Source organism: Dermacentor andersoni, chromosome 4 (assembly GCF_023375885.2).
Source record: "Dermacentor andersoni chromosome 4, qqDerAnde1_hic_scaffold, whole genome shotgun sequence".
In the NCBI taxonomy this organism is placed as follows: Eukaryota; Metazoa; Arthropoda; class Arachnida; order Ixodida; family Ixodidae; genus Dermacentor; species Dermacentor andersoni.
Window position 1 is genome coordinate 8,126,495 of NC_092817.1, and position 14,207 is coordinate 8,140,701.

At 46.7% G+C, this 14,207-nt stretch overlaps 2 protein-coding genes across 7 annotated transcripts in view; one reads left to right on the plus strand and one right to left on the minus strand.

Moving 5' to 3' along the window:
- The window catches only part of LOC129386101 (uncharacterized), a 69,172-nt gene that overhangs the window by 41,006 nt on the left and 13,959 nt on the right, over window positions 1–14,207 (minus strand). The window lies entirely within an intron of this gene.
- The window catches only part of LOC126535941 (major facilitator superfamily domain-containing protein 6-like), a 103,110-nt gene continuing 99,887 nt past the window's right edge, over window positions 10,985–14,207 (plus strand). For 2 of the 4 annotated variants that reach the window (XM_055073358.2, XM_050182803.3), the window contains exon 1: window positions 10,985–11,256. In XM_055073358.2, the coding sequence (XP_054929333.1) occupies window positions 11,169–11,256 (88 nt within the window). In that variant the 5' untranslated portion in view covers window positions 10,985–11,168. The remainder of the gene's footprint in view (window positions 11,257–14,207) is intronic. The other 2 variants (XM_055073357.2, XM_072287734.1) reach the window with 2 other exon arrangements.

The following is a 14,207-nucleotide window of genomic DNA, read 5'->3' on the forward strand; positions in this document are numbered from 1 at the left end:
CAGTAAATGGTGTATATTTTGTCACAGTTAAACAGTTCGCGTCTTCCCGATTTTCTCGGACAGCCTGGTTCGCGTGAGCACAAAGACGTCAGCAATAAAGAAAGACAAAGCTGTACAAGCTGTACTATGCTGCGCGTTGTTAGTTATAGACACCAGTGTGCCACTATATACCGGCAAGGGCCTTGTAATTGCCTTGGCAAAGTTCACGGACGTTGTTAGTAGAAGGAGAGTAAACGAAACGTGGCATTCCTTATTTATGTACAATTTATTATATGGTACGGAGAACTGCGGACCACTGGCTTTACTGGAATAAAAAAAATCTTTTTGCGCAAGTTTGTCGTTGTCCAGCAAGAACCTTCGTTGACGGATATTCTAGAAACTTACAGCTTTCTTCGTGGTGAGAGTATGCTATATGCCAGTTTGAAAGATGGAAATTTTACAATAAGTGGCTGACATTTTTCAGGAACAAATTTGGCAGATCTATGCGGACGAGATACGCGATCGTCACTTCTTCTCAGATTTTAAGTTTAATGCGACGTTAAATTAAGGGTTGCGCAAAATTTCTGGTCAGATTGCTCCAACGCTTCTGAAGAGCTGTCAGCGATATCGTGAAATATTATAATTTCTCTGCGTGATCGGTATTCAATGTCGTCGAGTCGATGGTTCACCTGAGGGACGGAGCTTTCGTACATTTTGCCTTCAGACGGCCGAATACTGTTTTCAACTGCAAAAAGCATATTGTCAATTTATGCAGTTTGTTGCTCAAGCTCATTCTGGGCATCCCTGACCTCGATAAGAGAAGTCGTGACTTTCTCACGTTTTGCATAGACCTTGACATGCAGTCCCTCTATAAGCGACAACAACTCGTTACATTATTTCCAGGCGTCGTCATTAACCGGAGGAGGGCCAGTATCAACTCCACATCCCGAAATAGCAGTAACATTTTAGACGCATGAATACATTCGCAAGCAAGGCAGAATAACACTTGTGGGCATGGAAGCGACGACGACGACGACGACGACGACGACGACGACGACGACGACGACAACAACAACAACAACAACAACAACAACAAAAACAACAACAACAACAACAACAACAACAACAACAACAATAACAACATTATTAGTTATTGTACAGGTTAGTTAGTAGCTGAAACAACCTGCACCAAGAAGAGAAAAGGCGTTTTCAGGGGTCTGCATTGTTGCTGTTCTTCCATGCCAACTCACTGTCTTACTGGCTTCGGTATTTTATAAGAATATATCTATCTTCCTCTTTCCGAGGGGCCTCAATTAGCGACTGCCTTGCATATTTACCCGACAAGCTGTGAAATCTGCAAGGAAATTAACATTATAGTGCTGAGCATTGATTGGTTTCAATCAATCAATCAATCAATCAATCAATCAATCAATCAATCAATCAATCAATCAATCAATCAATCAATCAATCAATCAATCAATCAATCAGATTGCACCAAAATCATAACTCATGACGTTCACGCAATAAAACGGCGATATCCCATTGAGTGAAATGTCTGCTTAACTTGTGACCAAATTGGGCACCTCTCAAAGTTGATGCTTCATGCGCGCGTTCTTTTCAATTTGTTCTCGCCGCAGGAACCGCTGCAACAATTTGTTCACATCGAAAGCTCAACGAGCTCAACTGAGCCCTCGCTCCACGCTCTCAAAACGCTCTGTGTGCCAAAGATATGCCCCTCAAAATTGTCCCGAAGCTCCACGAAGTCGTAGCTTTCAGCGATGAAGCTCCAGAACTTCACAACCTCGGCAAGTGTTCGGAATAGTCTGCGGTTGCATCCAACAACGCGATTTGGTAAAGAGGCTGCGTAAGGTAAATAAATGCGAGTCTGTCCAAATTCACGGAAGACATCAAGAACTCTGTGTTATTAAAATTACAAATCAGCTTGGGCAATCTAAATGAAGGAGTGTGATGTGGAACACATGAAGTCAGGAGCAATAAATTTAGCGCGATATCACTGCACATTCCTTATGGATTTGCGCCGGTCCATATGAAGGACCGGTTCTTGCCTCAAATGACTTGTTGGCATAACATCAAACGTGAAACACTTTTGATGTTATGTCCAAGCGATTCTGATGAGCTCGGACAAATAAAGTGAGAGCTGGAACACTTCAGAGAGTCGTTTTCTCAGAGCACATGTACACAATGTCTACTTTGTGAATTCACTTGTCATTCTCTGCAAGGGTTGGTCCAAGTCCATTCGTCCGGAGCAAGGCGTCAATGACACGAGAGAATATCGCTCGGAGCATTTTGCAAAAAACACGTAAGGAAACGAGTAGTGCTTCTGGACCTTAGATCCTATTATCTCTCTTCTCCCCCCCTTTTTTTTATTTTCGTTACTTCCCATTTTTTGAAGAGACGCTTTGAAGAGAAGCATTCTTTCAGGTTGATTGCTGCGAGTATGAGGGGCTGTAGTATTCAATACTACGGAACCGCGTGGGCACTTCAATAGAGGTGAGCGAATATAAACTTTTTTCGAATACGAATTGAATAAGAATAGTAAGTATCGAATCGTACAGTAAACACAGACGCATATATTTACAGCAGGAACATTTGTTTCGGTATGATTGTGTACCACGCCTGCACTGACTAGTGCAAGAAAGACGGCTATCCATCAGGAGCAAAAATATCAGTTTTATCCATAAGATCACTAATTTTCATAAAAAAATCTGTACGAATAGGCTCTCAACATCTTTTAGAGCTAGGGAATTACCCTTACTTTTACGTATGGGGTATGTTTCTAACCTATTTCGTGGGTCGATCCCGGAGATAGAGCAGCCTGAAAAAATTGCAGTGACGTTTCCCTTCGTGAACGCGGGTTACGCGCAAGCGTATGCGTGCTATTCGCTTTCTGTGCATTGCGCGCAGAATGTTTTCTAGATGCTTTGATTCTATGTAAGCATTGCAGTTTTCCAAGGCTTAGTTTTTATTTCACACGTTTTATGCCAGTTTTTCAAACTTTATAAAGTGTTAACTGCTATTAGGGAAGATGGTATGCCACTGTAAGGAACTCCTGGGCACGCCTCGCCTTTTGTCGCTCTTGTTCAGCCCGGCGCTTGCCGACGACTTCGGGGTCGGTCGACTCGTGCTCGGCCTGCCGCCGCTTGCAGCTGCTGCTCCATCCTCCTCACTCGGCGCTCTCGATTGCCAGAGGAGCCCCGTGCATCGATAGCGCGCACTGGCGCACATAGAGACCGTAGGAGTCGCTAGTGGAGGTGACCCAGCCAATGACCAAGCGCGCCTCCGTCTACCCTCCTCCTCCGCTACGCACCGCCTCCTTCCTCATCTCCTCCGCCCGTCACTCTTCCGTACCTTCCCGGGCGGAAGGTGACTAAGGTGCGTAGAATGTGCCTGCCCGTGGTGGAATTCGCGAGTTGTTCGTATCGGGTACGCTGAGCTTCAATAAGCTCGTCTATGGGGGTGTGAATGCCGAGGTCGTCCACTTTATTGTTAGAGGTGGAAATAGGAAGATGTAGGGCTTATTTATAGGCCGTTTTGATTATGGTATTGAGTTTGAGCTTGTCAGTCGCACTGAGGCTAAGGTACGGGGCGACATAGGTGATCCTGCTCTGGGCGTAGGTGGTCACCAGGAGTATCAGGTCGTTTACTCTCAGGCCGTGATGTCGATTTGGGATGTGTGCAATGAGGCAAGTGTTTTGATGTATATTAGTATCTAATTGCTTGAGTATTCTCGTGTTTCTGCCGTTTTGTTGGGTGCATAAGCCACAGATACGGATGCTAGGGGCACTGTAGCGAAAGCGTTGCTGATGCACGTGGAGTTGTATCTCGGGAAAGGTGTGAGGATCTGGGCGTCGACCTCCCCACGAAGGCTTGTATAGAAGGAGCTCCGATTTCTGTGGGGAGCACTCCAGGCCGCGCGGTTCTATAGTATGCAACAACTTCATTGATGGATTGCTGCTGCGTGTCTTGGATGTCCCCCTCGCTACTCCCGGTGACCAAGGTGATGTCTGCGTACAGGCTATGCTTGAGGTTGGGGATGCTAGCTAATGCAGGTGGCAGTCCGAGTATAGGGCTACGTTAAACAGAAAAGGGGACAGAGCCGCTCCTTGCGGCGTGCCTTTGCAACCGAAGTGAATGATTGGCGACTGCAACCCTCCGATGGTGACGCCGGCCGTGCGACCTGTAAGGAAATTCTTGACTTAGATATATGTTCGGTTTCCAACCTGGAGTTGTGCCAGTTGGGTCAATAGGGCCTCATGCATGACGTTACCGAAGGCCTTGGTTAGGTCTAGCCAAAGATGGTTCTGGTGTCCAGGCTGGAACTTTTATCGCCATCGATACTTTGGTGCTTGAGCTGAATCATGATATGTTGAGAAAGTTTAGCGCGGAAGCCAACCATGGTATTGGTATAGTTGTCATTTATATGTTTGTGTAAGCGTGTGATGATGACGTCTTCGAGGACCGACACATGAAGTAAGAGAATAGTATGAGAAGATTTAAAATAAGAAGTATGCGCTGTGAGTGTTGTTTCCTGACATTTGTTTGTGGGATGCCATTCTAAAAATTCTTAGGAATAATTTAGACAGGAATTTAAGATCTGATATGAGCTACTTTAGTATTACACTCTTAAATAAATGTACACCCTTTGGGTGTATATTTGCCACACAACAATAATAGTCGTCTGTCTTGCTTGCGTTTCGGTTCCTGAAAACGCTGCGCTCGCTACTTTCCTGTCGAGAATGCTCTATCATGCTGATAACGCGCATGCCATTCCTGACTTGGAAGTAGCGGGCTCGCAGCGTTAAAGAAAGGAAATTCGGACAAGACCGATGACGATTATTGTTGTGTGGCAAGATACGACCCAAAGGGTGTAATTTTGTTTAAGAGTGTACGTGCAGCAATATAACCCGAATATAATACATGACATATAACATCGCATGGCATATAATATACGCATAGACCGTTTTATTGAGGGCGCCGCCATTTTGCGATCACAGCGCCGTCTATCGTCCGGCGCCATGCTGGTACGTAGGATCGCGCTGGAAGGTGCACTGGGAACGTGCTGTTGATCACGAGTTGCAAGTTTTCGCGCATTCGCGAGAGGTGTCAACAAGTTGTTTGGATTGGGAAAGTTCTTAGCGTGTCTTCACTAAGCTTTTAGCTTCGATATAGCCGCTATATCGAACGGCGACGGGCCTAGAGGCGCTCCCGCAGATCTGCCCACGATCGAAATAGGAAAAAAAATAATGCGGTTTTACGTGCCAAAACCACCTTCTGATTATGAGGCACGCCGTAGTGGAGGTCTCCGGAAATTTTGACCACCTGGGGTTCTTTAACGTGCACCTAAATCTAAGTACAGGGGTAATTTCGCATTTCGCCCCCATCGAAGTGCGGCCGCCGTGGTCGGGATTCAATCCCGCGACTTCGTATTCAGCAGCCTAACACCATAGCCACTGAGCAACGACGGCGGGTATCAAAATAGGAGGCGAGTCAAGTCTGAACATTGTAGATACGTAACGTTTACATGTAACCTGTTATTATCGTATGTGTAGCCTTAAACTCTATCAAAGTATCCCTCCGACAACAATCAGAGGTGTCTCCATGTGTCACGTGGTGTGCGGCAGCAGCGTACATCCCAATCCAGGTAACCGCGATGCTCCGAGGATACACGTTCCGCTAGCTAAAATTTTCGTGGTACGATTTTTTAAACATTGTTTGTCTTGCACCCGGGCATCAAGCTTTACAAAATAAAGAACTGTAAAGTAAGTTGATCGAAAGGGCCCCTTAGATAAGCTCATTTTATCCATGTTAAGAGCCGGCTGTTAAGATGGATAAAATGAGCTTATGATAGTGGCCGCGAATATGCCGCGATCAACTAGACGCACGCGACATGTTGAAAGATTATGCGCACTCTTAGGTCTCGAATGGTGCCTGTGTAAGCAAGGGCACCTCGCCTACTCGAGAGGTATGAAAAATGAACTACTCTTTGCAACAGCAACTTATTTTCTGCAGTAATACAGCGCGCGATGAGCGGCGTCGACAGATTGCCGGCGAGATTCGGAAGCACGGGAGAACCCACGTGAACTAGGGCCGGCGGACACACGGATGGCATGGCTTTGGTTACAGAATGGAAAAGAACACACCTTCATTTCTTAGTCGGCACGTACTGTTTCATAATACGTCATCGGTAAACTTCCGCCAGAACATTGCTTGCCAAGCATGATAATCTTAGAACACGTTTGTGCAGAATAAGTTTAATGTGCATGCACAAAGAAATAGATAACTTCATAACATTCGCAATGGTTGACCGACTCGAATACGCACCTTTTTTCATATCCCAGTTTGATGATGGGTGCCGAGTTCGTCGCCGAGCGCTCACTGGCAACAAAACCTTCCGAACATACACGCGATGGCATCAAGTCATTTTTGTTTATGCTGGCAATACAAAGCGGACACTTCTCTGCTATCGCAGCGGCGGTGTCCACGAAGTTGCCGCGGCTGAAGATGCATTTCACGCTTGCTTCCGAAGGTTATTTTTGCAGCCGAACACAGCAGAGTGGTAACTTGTCGACCTTGAGTCATCTGACATCGCAGAAATTCCAGGCAAAACACGTTAAAATCACACTAATTCGCAATTAAACAGCTACCTTTCCAAGCTGCCGCTGGGCAAAAACGGTATCCGCACATACCAGTGCGAGGAGGAGAGCGGCGGAGGGCGCTGGTTCGAGGCTGCGTTCCTCCTCGCCGATAAAACGGTCTATGCCTAAATATATATTTGGAGCCTCACGGCGTCGCAGACGGCAAACATTCGCTTGGAGTCACCACATAGTTACTATTGCGATAAAAAAGCATGCATATCTCACGCACGCAGCAATCAAATATATAATTATTCGAATCAGTTTGGAGGTAGCTGGCTATCCAGCATCTTTTGGGATTCTGCCATGGAAGCCTTCATACGCCCGCCTACGTCCTGCTTGAGCGTGTGGGCAAATGAAAGCTCCCTAGCACCGACTGATACAGCACGCTTCTGCCATGGCCAGCATGTGCCTATGTGTGTCGGGTCAGGACTTGCTGCGGCATGCTATCGTCCGCCCGGCACTTCTTTGCGGGGCATTGCCGTCTGGCGCGCAGCGGGACGTGTTCATTCTCGATATTGCCTGGATTTGGCCTTCAGTTATTTTTCTTATTTCTGAAAAATCTATACGGCATAGATTGCGGCACCCTACAAGTTTTCCATTTAAAGAACTATCGTCAAGTTAATAATAAGAAGTTAATACACCTTTTTGTTAATTAATCTTTTTAGATTAACTTAAGCAGCGGCATAGTATTTCCGCGTCGTCGTGGAGCTCATTTGCGAAGACGGCAGGTATATCATTACATTTTTATAAAAGAATATATTGTCTAAAAACACCTTGATATTACCACGTGACCAGTTTCCCACTATTCACACACATAGACATTTTTCGCACTTTGGCACTCCTATAGTGCTAAGACATTAAAACAGTACAAAACCAAGTATATGAAATTGCGGCAGAACTTATCTACGGTGTCCATTCAAGCACGTGAATAGTTGAAACGCGTCATGTATGCGGTGCATCGGACTGTTATGTAGCATTTCAATAAAGTGCTAACTTGGGCCGGTTGGTACATGTCTAAAAAAAAATCAATGCCCTTCCACTCTGTGAAGAAGGATGACTAGCGAAGCTACGTCGGCCCCTTAATGGCGAACTCCACCTCCGCCACGGGTGGGCCCGGCATTTCACTGCCTTCGGAATCAGCCCACGTATGAGGAGTGCTTAACACCTGCTTCACCTCCGCCGCGGGTCGGCCCGGGCGGGGGTGAAATTTTTAAAGCTTTACTAACCGCGTCGAGCCGAGTTTCGCCGTCGCCAGCAATTTGATCTTCATTTGACCGCAGCTGCGCCGTAGCCTTGACAACGCATCACATGACTCGCCGCGCCGAGCTCCGCCGCCGCCGCTGGCTTTGCGCATGCGCTCTCCGCAACCCAAGCGTAATCACAGTCATGTCTAGCCACCGACTTAGGCACCCGACTTAGGCACAGTCGTCATACCATGATTGTATGCTTAAGTAGAATAATTACAGATAAATCGAAGATTAACCACGTGAAACCTAGACTTAACCAGGCAAATCCAAGCTTTCGCTTTGCATATCCAGGGTTCGCGAAGTCGCAGCCAATTTTTATTGCGATTATATGGACGCGCCAGGCGCACTCCGTCGCCGTGAGGTTCCGTGTCCAAGGGCGCTAAAACCGTCGCGGCGCGCTGCACGTGAAAGCATGCGAGGGTGAGCCGGCGAACGCGGCTCGATCTCGCGTGCGCGAGCGAGGCACGCGGGCCGGAATCTTGAACATTCGCTTCCGGCGGCTGCTATAGGGTGCCTCGATGTCCTCTTCGCCCACCGCTCCGTACAGAGTGGAGGCACGCGATTGGCGTGACTTAGCAATGACAGACCTAAGAACGAAGTGCGCTATCCCCTGTTTAACAAGTTTTGAATGGCAAGAATAAAATTCAAGCAATGGTTTCTTTGCCCTAAGCGAATAGTACCAACTAACATGTTCCTGTTGGAACGCTAAGCACAGATCTAGAAACTGTAATTTGTTGTTCTGGATAAGCTCAAGCGTGAAACCATGACCCCCAGCACGTTCCCTAAGAACGTTTAAATATCGGTAGCGTTCTTGGTGTAGTTATCGCATGAACAAAACACCAAGTAACCATCTACGTATCGAAAACATATCTATTGGTACTATTCGCCTAGGGCAAAGAAACCACTGCTTGAATTTTCTTCTCGCCATTCCAAACTTGTTGAACAGGGGAAAGCGTACTCAGCTCTTAGGTCTGCCATTGCTAAGTCATGTCCACACAGTATACAAGAAAGCTTTTGAAAACAGATAGATAGGCTCGAGAAGGCTGGTTATTCTGTTAATTTCTTATCACTAACCTGCGAGAAGCTTTCCAAATGGGTCAAAGGGCTGCTAAGAAACAAGAAAAACAGAAAAGGAAAAAAAGGTTTGCTGTGGTGCCCTATGTACATAGGTTCTCCCAAGGTTTACGGAACGTAAACCTCGTGAAGTAACTCGACAAGCGTTTGGCAAAGAACGAACGCTTTATTAAAGGTTAGTGCAGCTTTTATAGCCTTTACTTAGTGACGTCCCCGCAGCCACTGCCGATTCGCAAGAGGCGTGGCCGGTGAATCTAACAAAATAAACACGTGTCAGCGGCGCATGCTGATTCATAACACCTCGTGAGGTTCACGTTCCGAGCTAAAGCTTCCTCAAGAGGAAGCTTTAGCTCGGGCCCAATTTCGACGCGGCCTATTCAAGTACACGTAAAACGCAAAAACGCTTTTCTGAGGTAACCCCTGGACCGATCTTAATGATATTTGTTACATTTGAGAGATAAAGGTATATTATAGTGACCTTTGGAAGCGGAATTTCGATTTAGGGCGTGAATTTTGTAAAAAGAAATTTCAAAAATTCTTAATTTCGAGAAAAAAATAGAAGCACAAAGTTTACAAATTAATAGCTTTGCATCAAGAACAGATATCGCGGTTCTGTAAGCGGCATCAATTACATCATTCAAAGTGGACAAATTTGATATGTCATTTTATATCTTACGTGAATTTGTTAGGTTGTGTACAAGGGTTCTGCAAAAGCTGTATTTCCGTATTACTAAATTTATTAGAATTTATGTGTAACATATCAGTTTTGTTCGGTTTAGGTGAACTATTAAATTCAATTCACAGAATTGTGATATCACCTTTCATTGCCGAGTTACGGAGCGGTCAACTTGATAGTTTCGTTTACTGAAAATTGGCAATTTTCGCCAATTTTTAATAAAGAATTGACGACCTAAATCAAAAATACGAAACCAACAGTCACTAGCTTTCTTCTTTTTAATGCAACAAACCTCGTCAAATTTGGTGTAGTGGCTGCTGAGAAAAAGGAATTCTCCTTTTACATGCATATAAATAGGATCGCCCGAGCTAAAGCTTCCTCCAAGGAAGACGACGACACAGCTTGTCCCGTCGTTTTTTTATTGTTTTTCTTGTGTTGTCGTCTTCCTTTTGCCATTAGGGTAATCATGCGCGAAGCTTGCCAGCAGTGGCGGTCGTGGTAGCTGAGAATCTGGACAAAAAATGCTGCCACCAACTTTCAGCGAAATCTAACGAATAGCTCGGACGAAGCGAAGGCGTGACGTCACTGCCGCCAAGTAAAGACTCTTGAAGCGATGCTTTCGCAGTGGTCACGCCGCTGACGTGCGCACGCCATCCCAGGTGTTGCACGGCGATTTGGCAGAGACGTGTCCAGCTATATAGCCAGTATCCTCGTGCACCGCGTAGGCTGCGATTTACTCAAGGGAAATGTAGAAAATATATCGGACGATGTGCACATAGGTTGTCGCCATGTCAGCTACTCGAACGTACGCATGTTCAGACGACGAATATCGGTTGACGTGGTTTATAATAACTGTGCCAGCGGGCATATTTGATTGCGCCTTTCGGTGCTGCATGGTCTGGGCGTCTGGGCCGCCTGGTCTCCTCAATGGCCGCGGAAACTGCAGCTATTGCTGCTGGCATTCGTAATCCGAATAATGGATCTGCACAAATATCGCCAGATTATGCAATTCGAAGTCAAACATTCAACAGCGATATACCAGCGACATCTGTACGTGCTGGGGAGGCAGCAATCGAGTTCCTTACGTTCGACGCCCGAACTACCGACGTTGCTGAATTTGCGTATGTATAGCGCACATACCTCGGCGCAAGCGAAATGTTCCACCCCGTCTTGTGGACGCCACAGAGCGAGCGTCACCTGGGTGTCGGGAGGTGGGAACATCGGCGCGCCCGCAGTGCCCGGGCGAACCGCGTGTGCGACACCGGGAGGGACCGCAGTGGACGCGCCTACCGCGCGAGCGTCGCCACGAGCCACTTGAAGACAATGCGCGCGGCCCGGCAGAGATAAAAAGCGACACGGGCCGGTCACGTGGAGTCCAGTGGGACCCCCACACTCGGCGTAGCCGCGCTCAGTCCGTCGGTGCCGCAACGCTGGAGCTGCGAGTTGCATCGGCGCGAAGAGGCTGCCCGACGGTGCCGGAGGAAGTACGCGAGATGAGGCACAGCTGAACTAGTGGCACCTGCACAGGCTCCGGAAATGGCTGGGGACGACGACGAAGCGAGGATGTGCAAGGCCAACACCGAGTTGGTGCCGCTCAAGATCGTGCTCTTTCTTTGGTACGGAGGTGAGTAGCGCGCTGAACGGCAGGGCTGGTTGCCCCGCTTGCACACAAGCCGTATGCCGGGTTCTACGGCTGTCTTTAACGCAATCCATCAGTTACACTAGTTACCGCCCGCTACAATAGTAATTGCTGTTCAGTTGCTTGAGATGGCTCATCATTTATTATTAGTTTTTACTCGTGCGGTCTCTGTTTATTTTCCCTTATTTATTTGAAGTCTTGCATCCATCAAGTACATAAGTTACCACCTGCCGTAGTAGTAATTGGTGTGGTGGTGTTCCGTTGCATGAGCTGGCTTGTGATATAATTGCTGGTTTTTATTAATTCATACGGTCAGAGTTTATTTTCTCTGAATAATATGAAGTAAAAAATAAATTGTTGGGTTTTACGAACAAAGACCACCACGATGTGATTACGAGGCACCCTGTAGTAGGGGGCTACGGAACAACGTCGACCAGCCGGAATACTTAGCGTGCACCAAATGCACGCTACCGGGGCGCTCTGGCATTTCGCCGCCGTCGAAATGCGGCCGCCGTGGCCCGCATTTGATCTCGCGCCATCGGGCCTAGCAGCGCAACGCACTTCGAAGTCCTGTAAGTTTATAAATATCTACGTAACAAAGGCTTCAAGAAGAAGAATACTAAAAAGGCTTTTCACTCCTCTCGAAAGACCTGTCTGTCTGCGAAAACACTCGACAGCGTCTTTTGTATTTCTTTATCGAGCAGTGCCTTTTTGCTGGTTTGACCTGTATGATTATTTTCTTCCATCCTTATCGTAAATGCCTTCGGTGAGGGCTGTGTTCCCGAAGTTAGAGCGGAGGGAGAAGCCGACGTATCGCGCGTTTTCCGATTTGAGCTCAAACGCCGAAACCGTTGGTATTTTAAAAAATACATGGAAACCTTGGCTTATGGAGGGCGACGAGTCTGTACTCGAAAACATGCGCTAAAAGCTGTGAAGTGCGAGCTAACATCTCCGGCAATAGAAATGTAAAAGAACTTGCAGTGATGAAGTATCCACGTACGCATGTGACTCTTTATCGAGTCTTTTCGAGGAGTGCGTAGGATCGAAGTTGTCTTTAGCACTCATTCGGTGAATCGATTCTTCTGCGTCACGGTTTTCTGTGTGCCAGATGACACTACAGAAAAAGTGCGGCATTGATTGTGCATCCTGTGATGTGCAGCATTAAATTATTGATGATACTGACGCCCGCTGCCGTGTGTTACAGAACGTCTTACTGTGCTATCATTAAGCTTTACCTTTTCTTTTTTTTGTGTGAAGACATTGCGTAACACTAGTGCATAACGCGCAAAGTAATAACCCTGTCAAGCGGGCAGGTTACGTGCACTTACTGGGAGTGCACTTCGGGACCTTGAGTGACGCTTTAGGCTACGCGGTGCTAAACAGGAAAACAGAGCGCACTCGCACTAAAAGAATGGCGACAGACTAAGATCATGTCTCTTAAAGATGTAGATTAAAATAAAAATACCTCCTAAAAAGCGATTACTTTAGTTGTATTATAAATAAAATACCGTCTGAATCTGTGTTTACTCAACAAAAAACGAAAATATTTTTATCATAAAGGTGTTACAAGTCAAGGCCGCTCAAGACGAATGCCTAGCCCATCCAGAACAACATGTTAGCGTGTGACGAGGCGGCATTTGATGCTGTTAGAACAGAATATCAGCGAGTTCTGTTCTGATTATTTTGTTAAAAGCTGTTCGACAGCTAGAATCAACTTCTATGTCCTTTTTTCTATGCACAGCATTTTATATCGTTGAAACCGGTGGCGGCGAGGCTACGCACTCGACCAGCAAAGTGCGTTCCGTCACCGCACGCCGACCGGAGTGTATACTCTTCTGCGAGTACAACCCGCTTGCGACGCTTAGACTTGGGAAAGTTCACTTGAAACCGAGTGCCCTCTCGTAGGTGCAGTTAACTAGCCCGCTTGAAAGGGGCATAAGTTTCTCTTTACTAAAGGTGGCTAGCTCAGACATCGAAGGAGAACAAGCTCCATGCACAACTCAATTGTGCCAATTAGGCTGGATTCACATGCACGCTTTGGCAGACTTAGAGCTCATATTTTATAACAACTTTTTCTTGCAACTTTCCCAAGAAAGAGCAGCGGGCAAGCTGTGGCTCAAGCACGATTGTTTTCAACATGAAGGGTCGCTTTAAGTGCGCAACATTAACGACATGCACACAACTCACGCTTACACCATCTAGGAGCATAGTTATGCTTAAAATAATAATTAAAAGAACCTTCGAGGAGTCTGTTCCCGTAGCTTCCAAAATTGGGCGCCTATAGCTATAGACTTTACACTTTCCGCGAGTAGCAGCGTCTGAAGGCGACCGATTCGTTTATCCCATCCCGACGACGAGCACCTCGTGGTGACTTGCTTTATCATTTGCCTGCTTTCTCGCTGTGTTGTGATTGGCGCTCTTATTATAGATAAAGAAATGCGGGCGCTTCTTCCCAAGAGTATCCCCACCACATTCGGTCCGTTCCAAATATCTTGCTCAGTCATTTGGGCTGAGTGTGCAGAACTTCACCTGCGTCGATAATCGAATGACAGTGGAGTAGGTATCGATGTAGGATATGACCCCAATGTGATCTTTAAAGGACCGAAAAATGATATTCTGCCACTTTTGACCTCTACGTCATAAATTATTGTAATAAGAAAGCAGACGTCAGTTACCCATTGTAACGAACACGTGAAACAAGATGTTCGGAAAGGATGAGCCCAATAAATCGCTGCTTAGGCTTCCGCCATACAGTTCCACCCGTCTATTGCCTCAATTGCAAACAGTGGTCGGCATTTCTTCAAGAATGCGAAAGCCACGAAAAGACGAATGTGGAAAACATTGTTCAAGCGTTTGCATTCGTCCGAGGAGCACGTGGCCTGACACGCAAGCGCGAGCCGACTGCCATCCGCTGCCGCCGAGTTCGAGCACCGAGA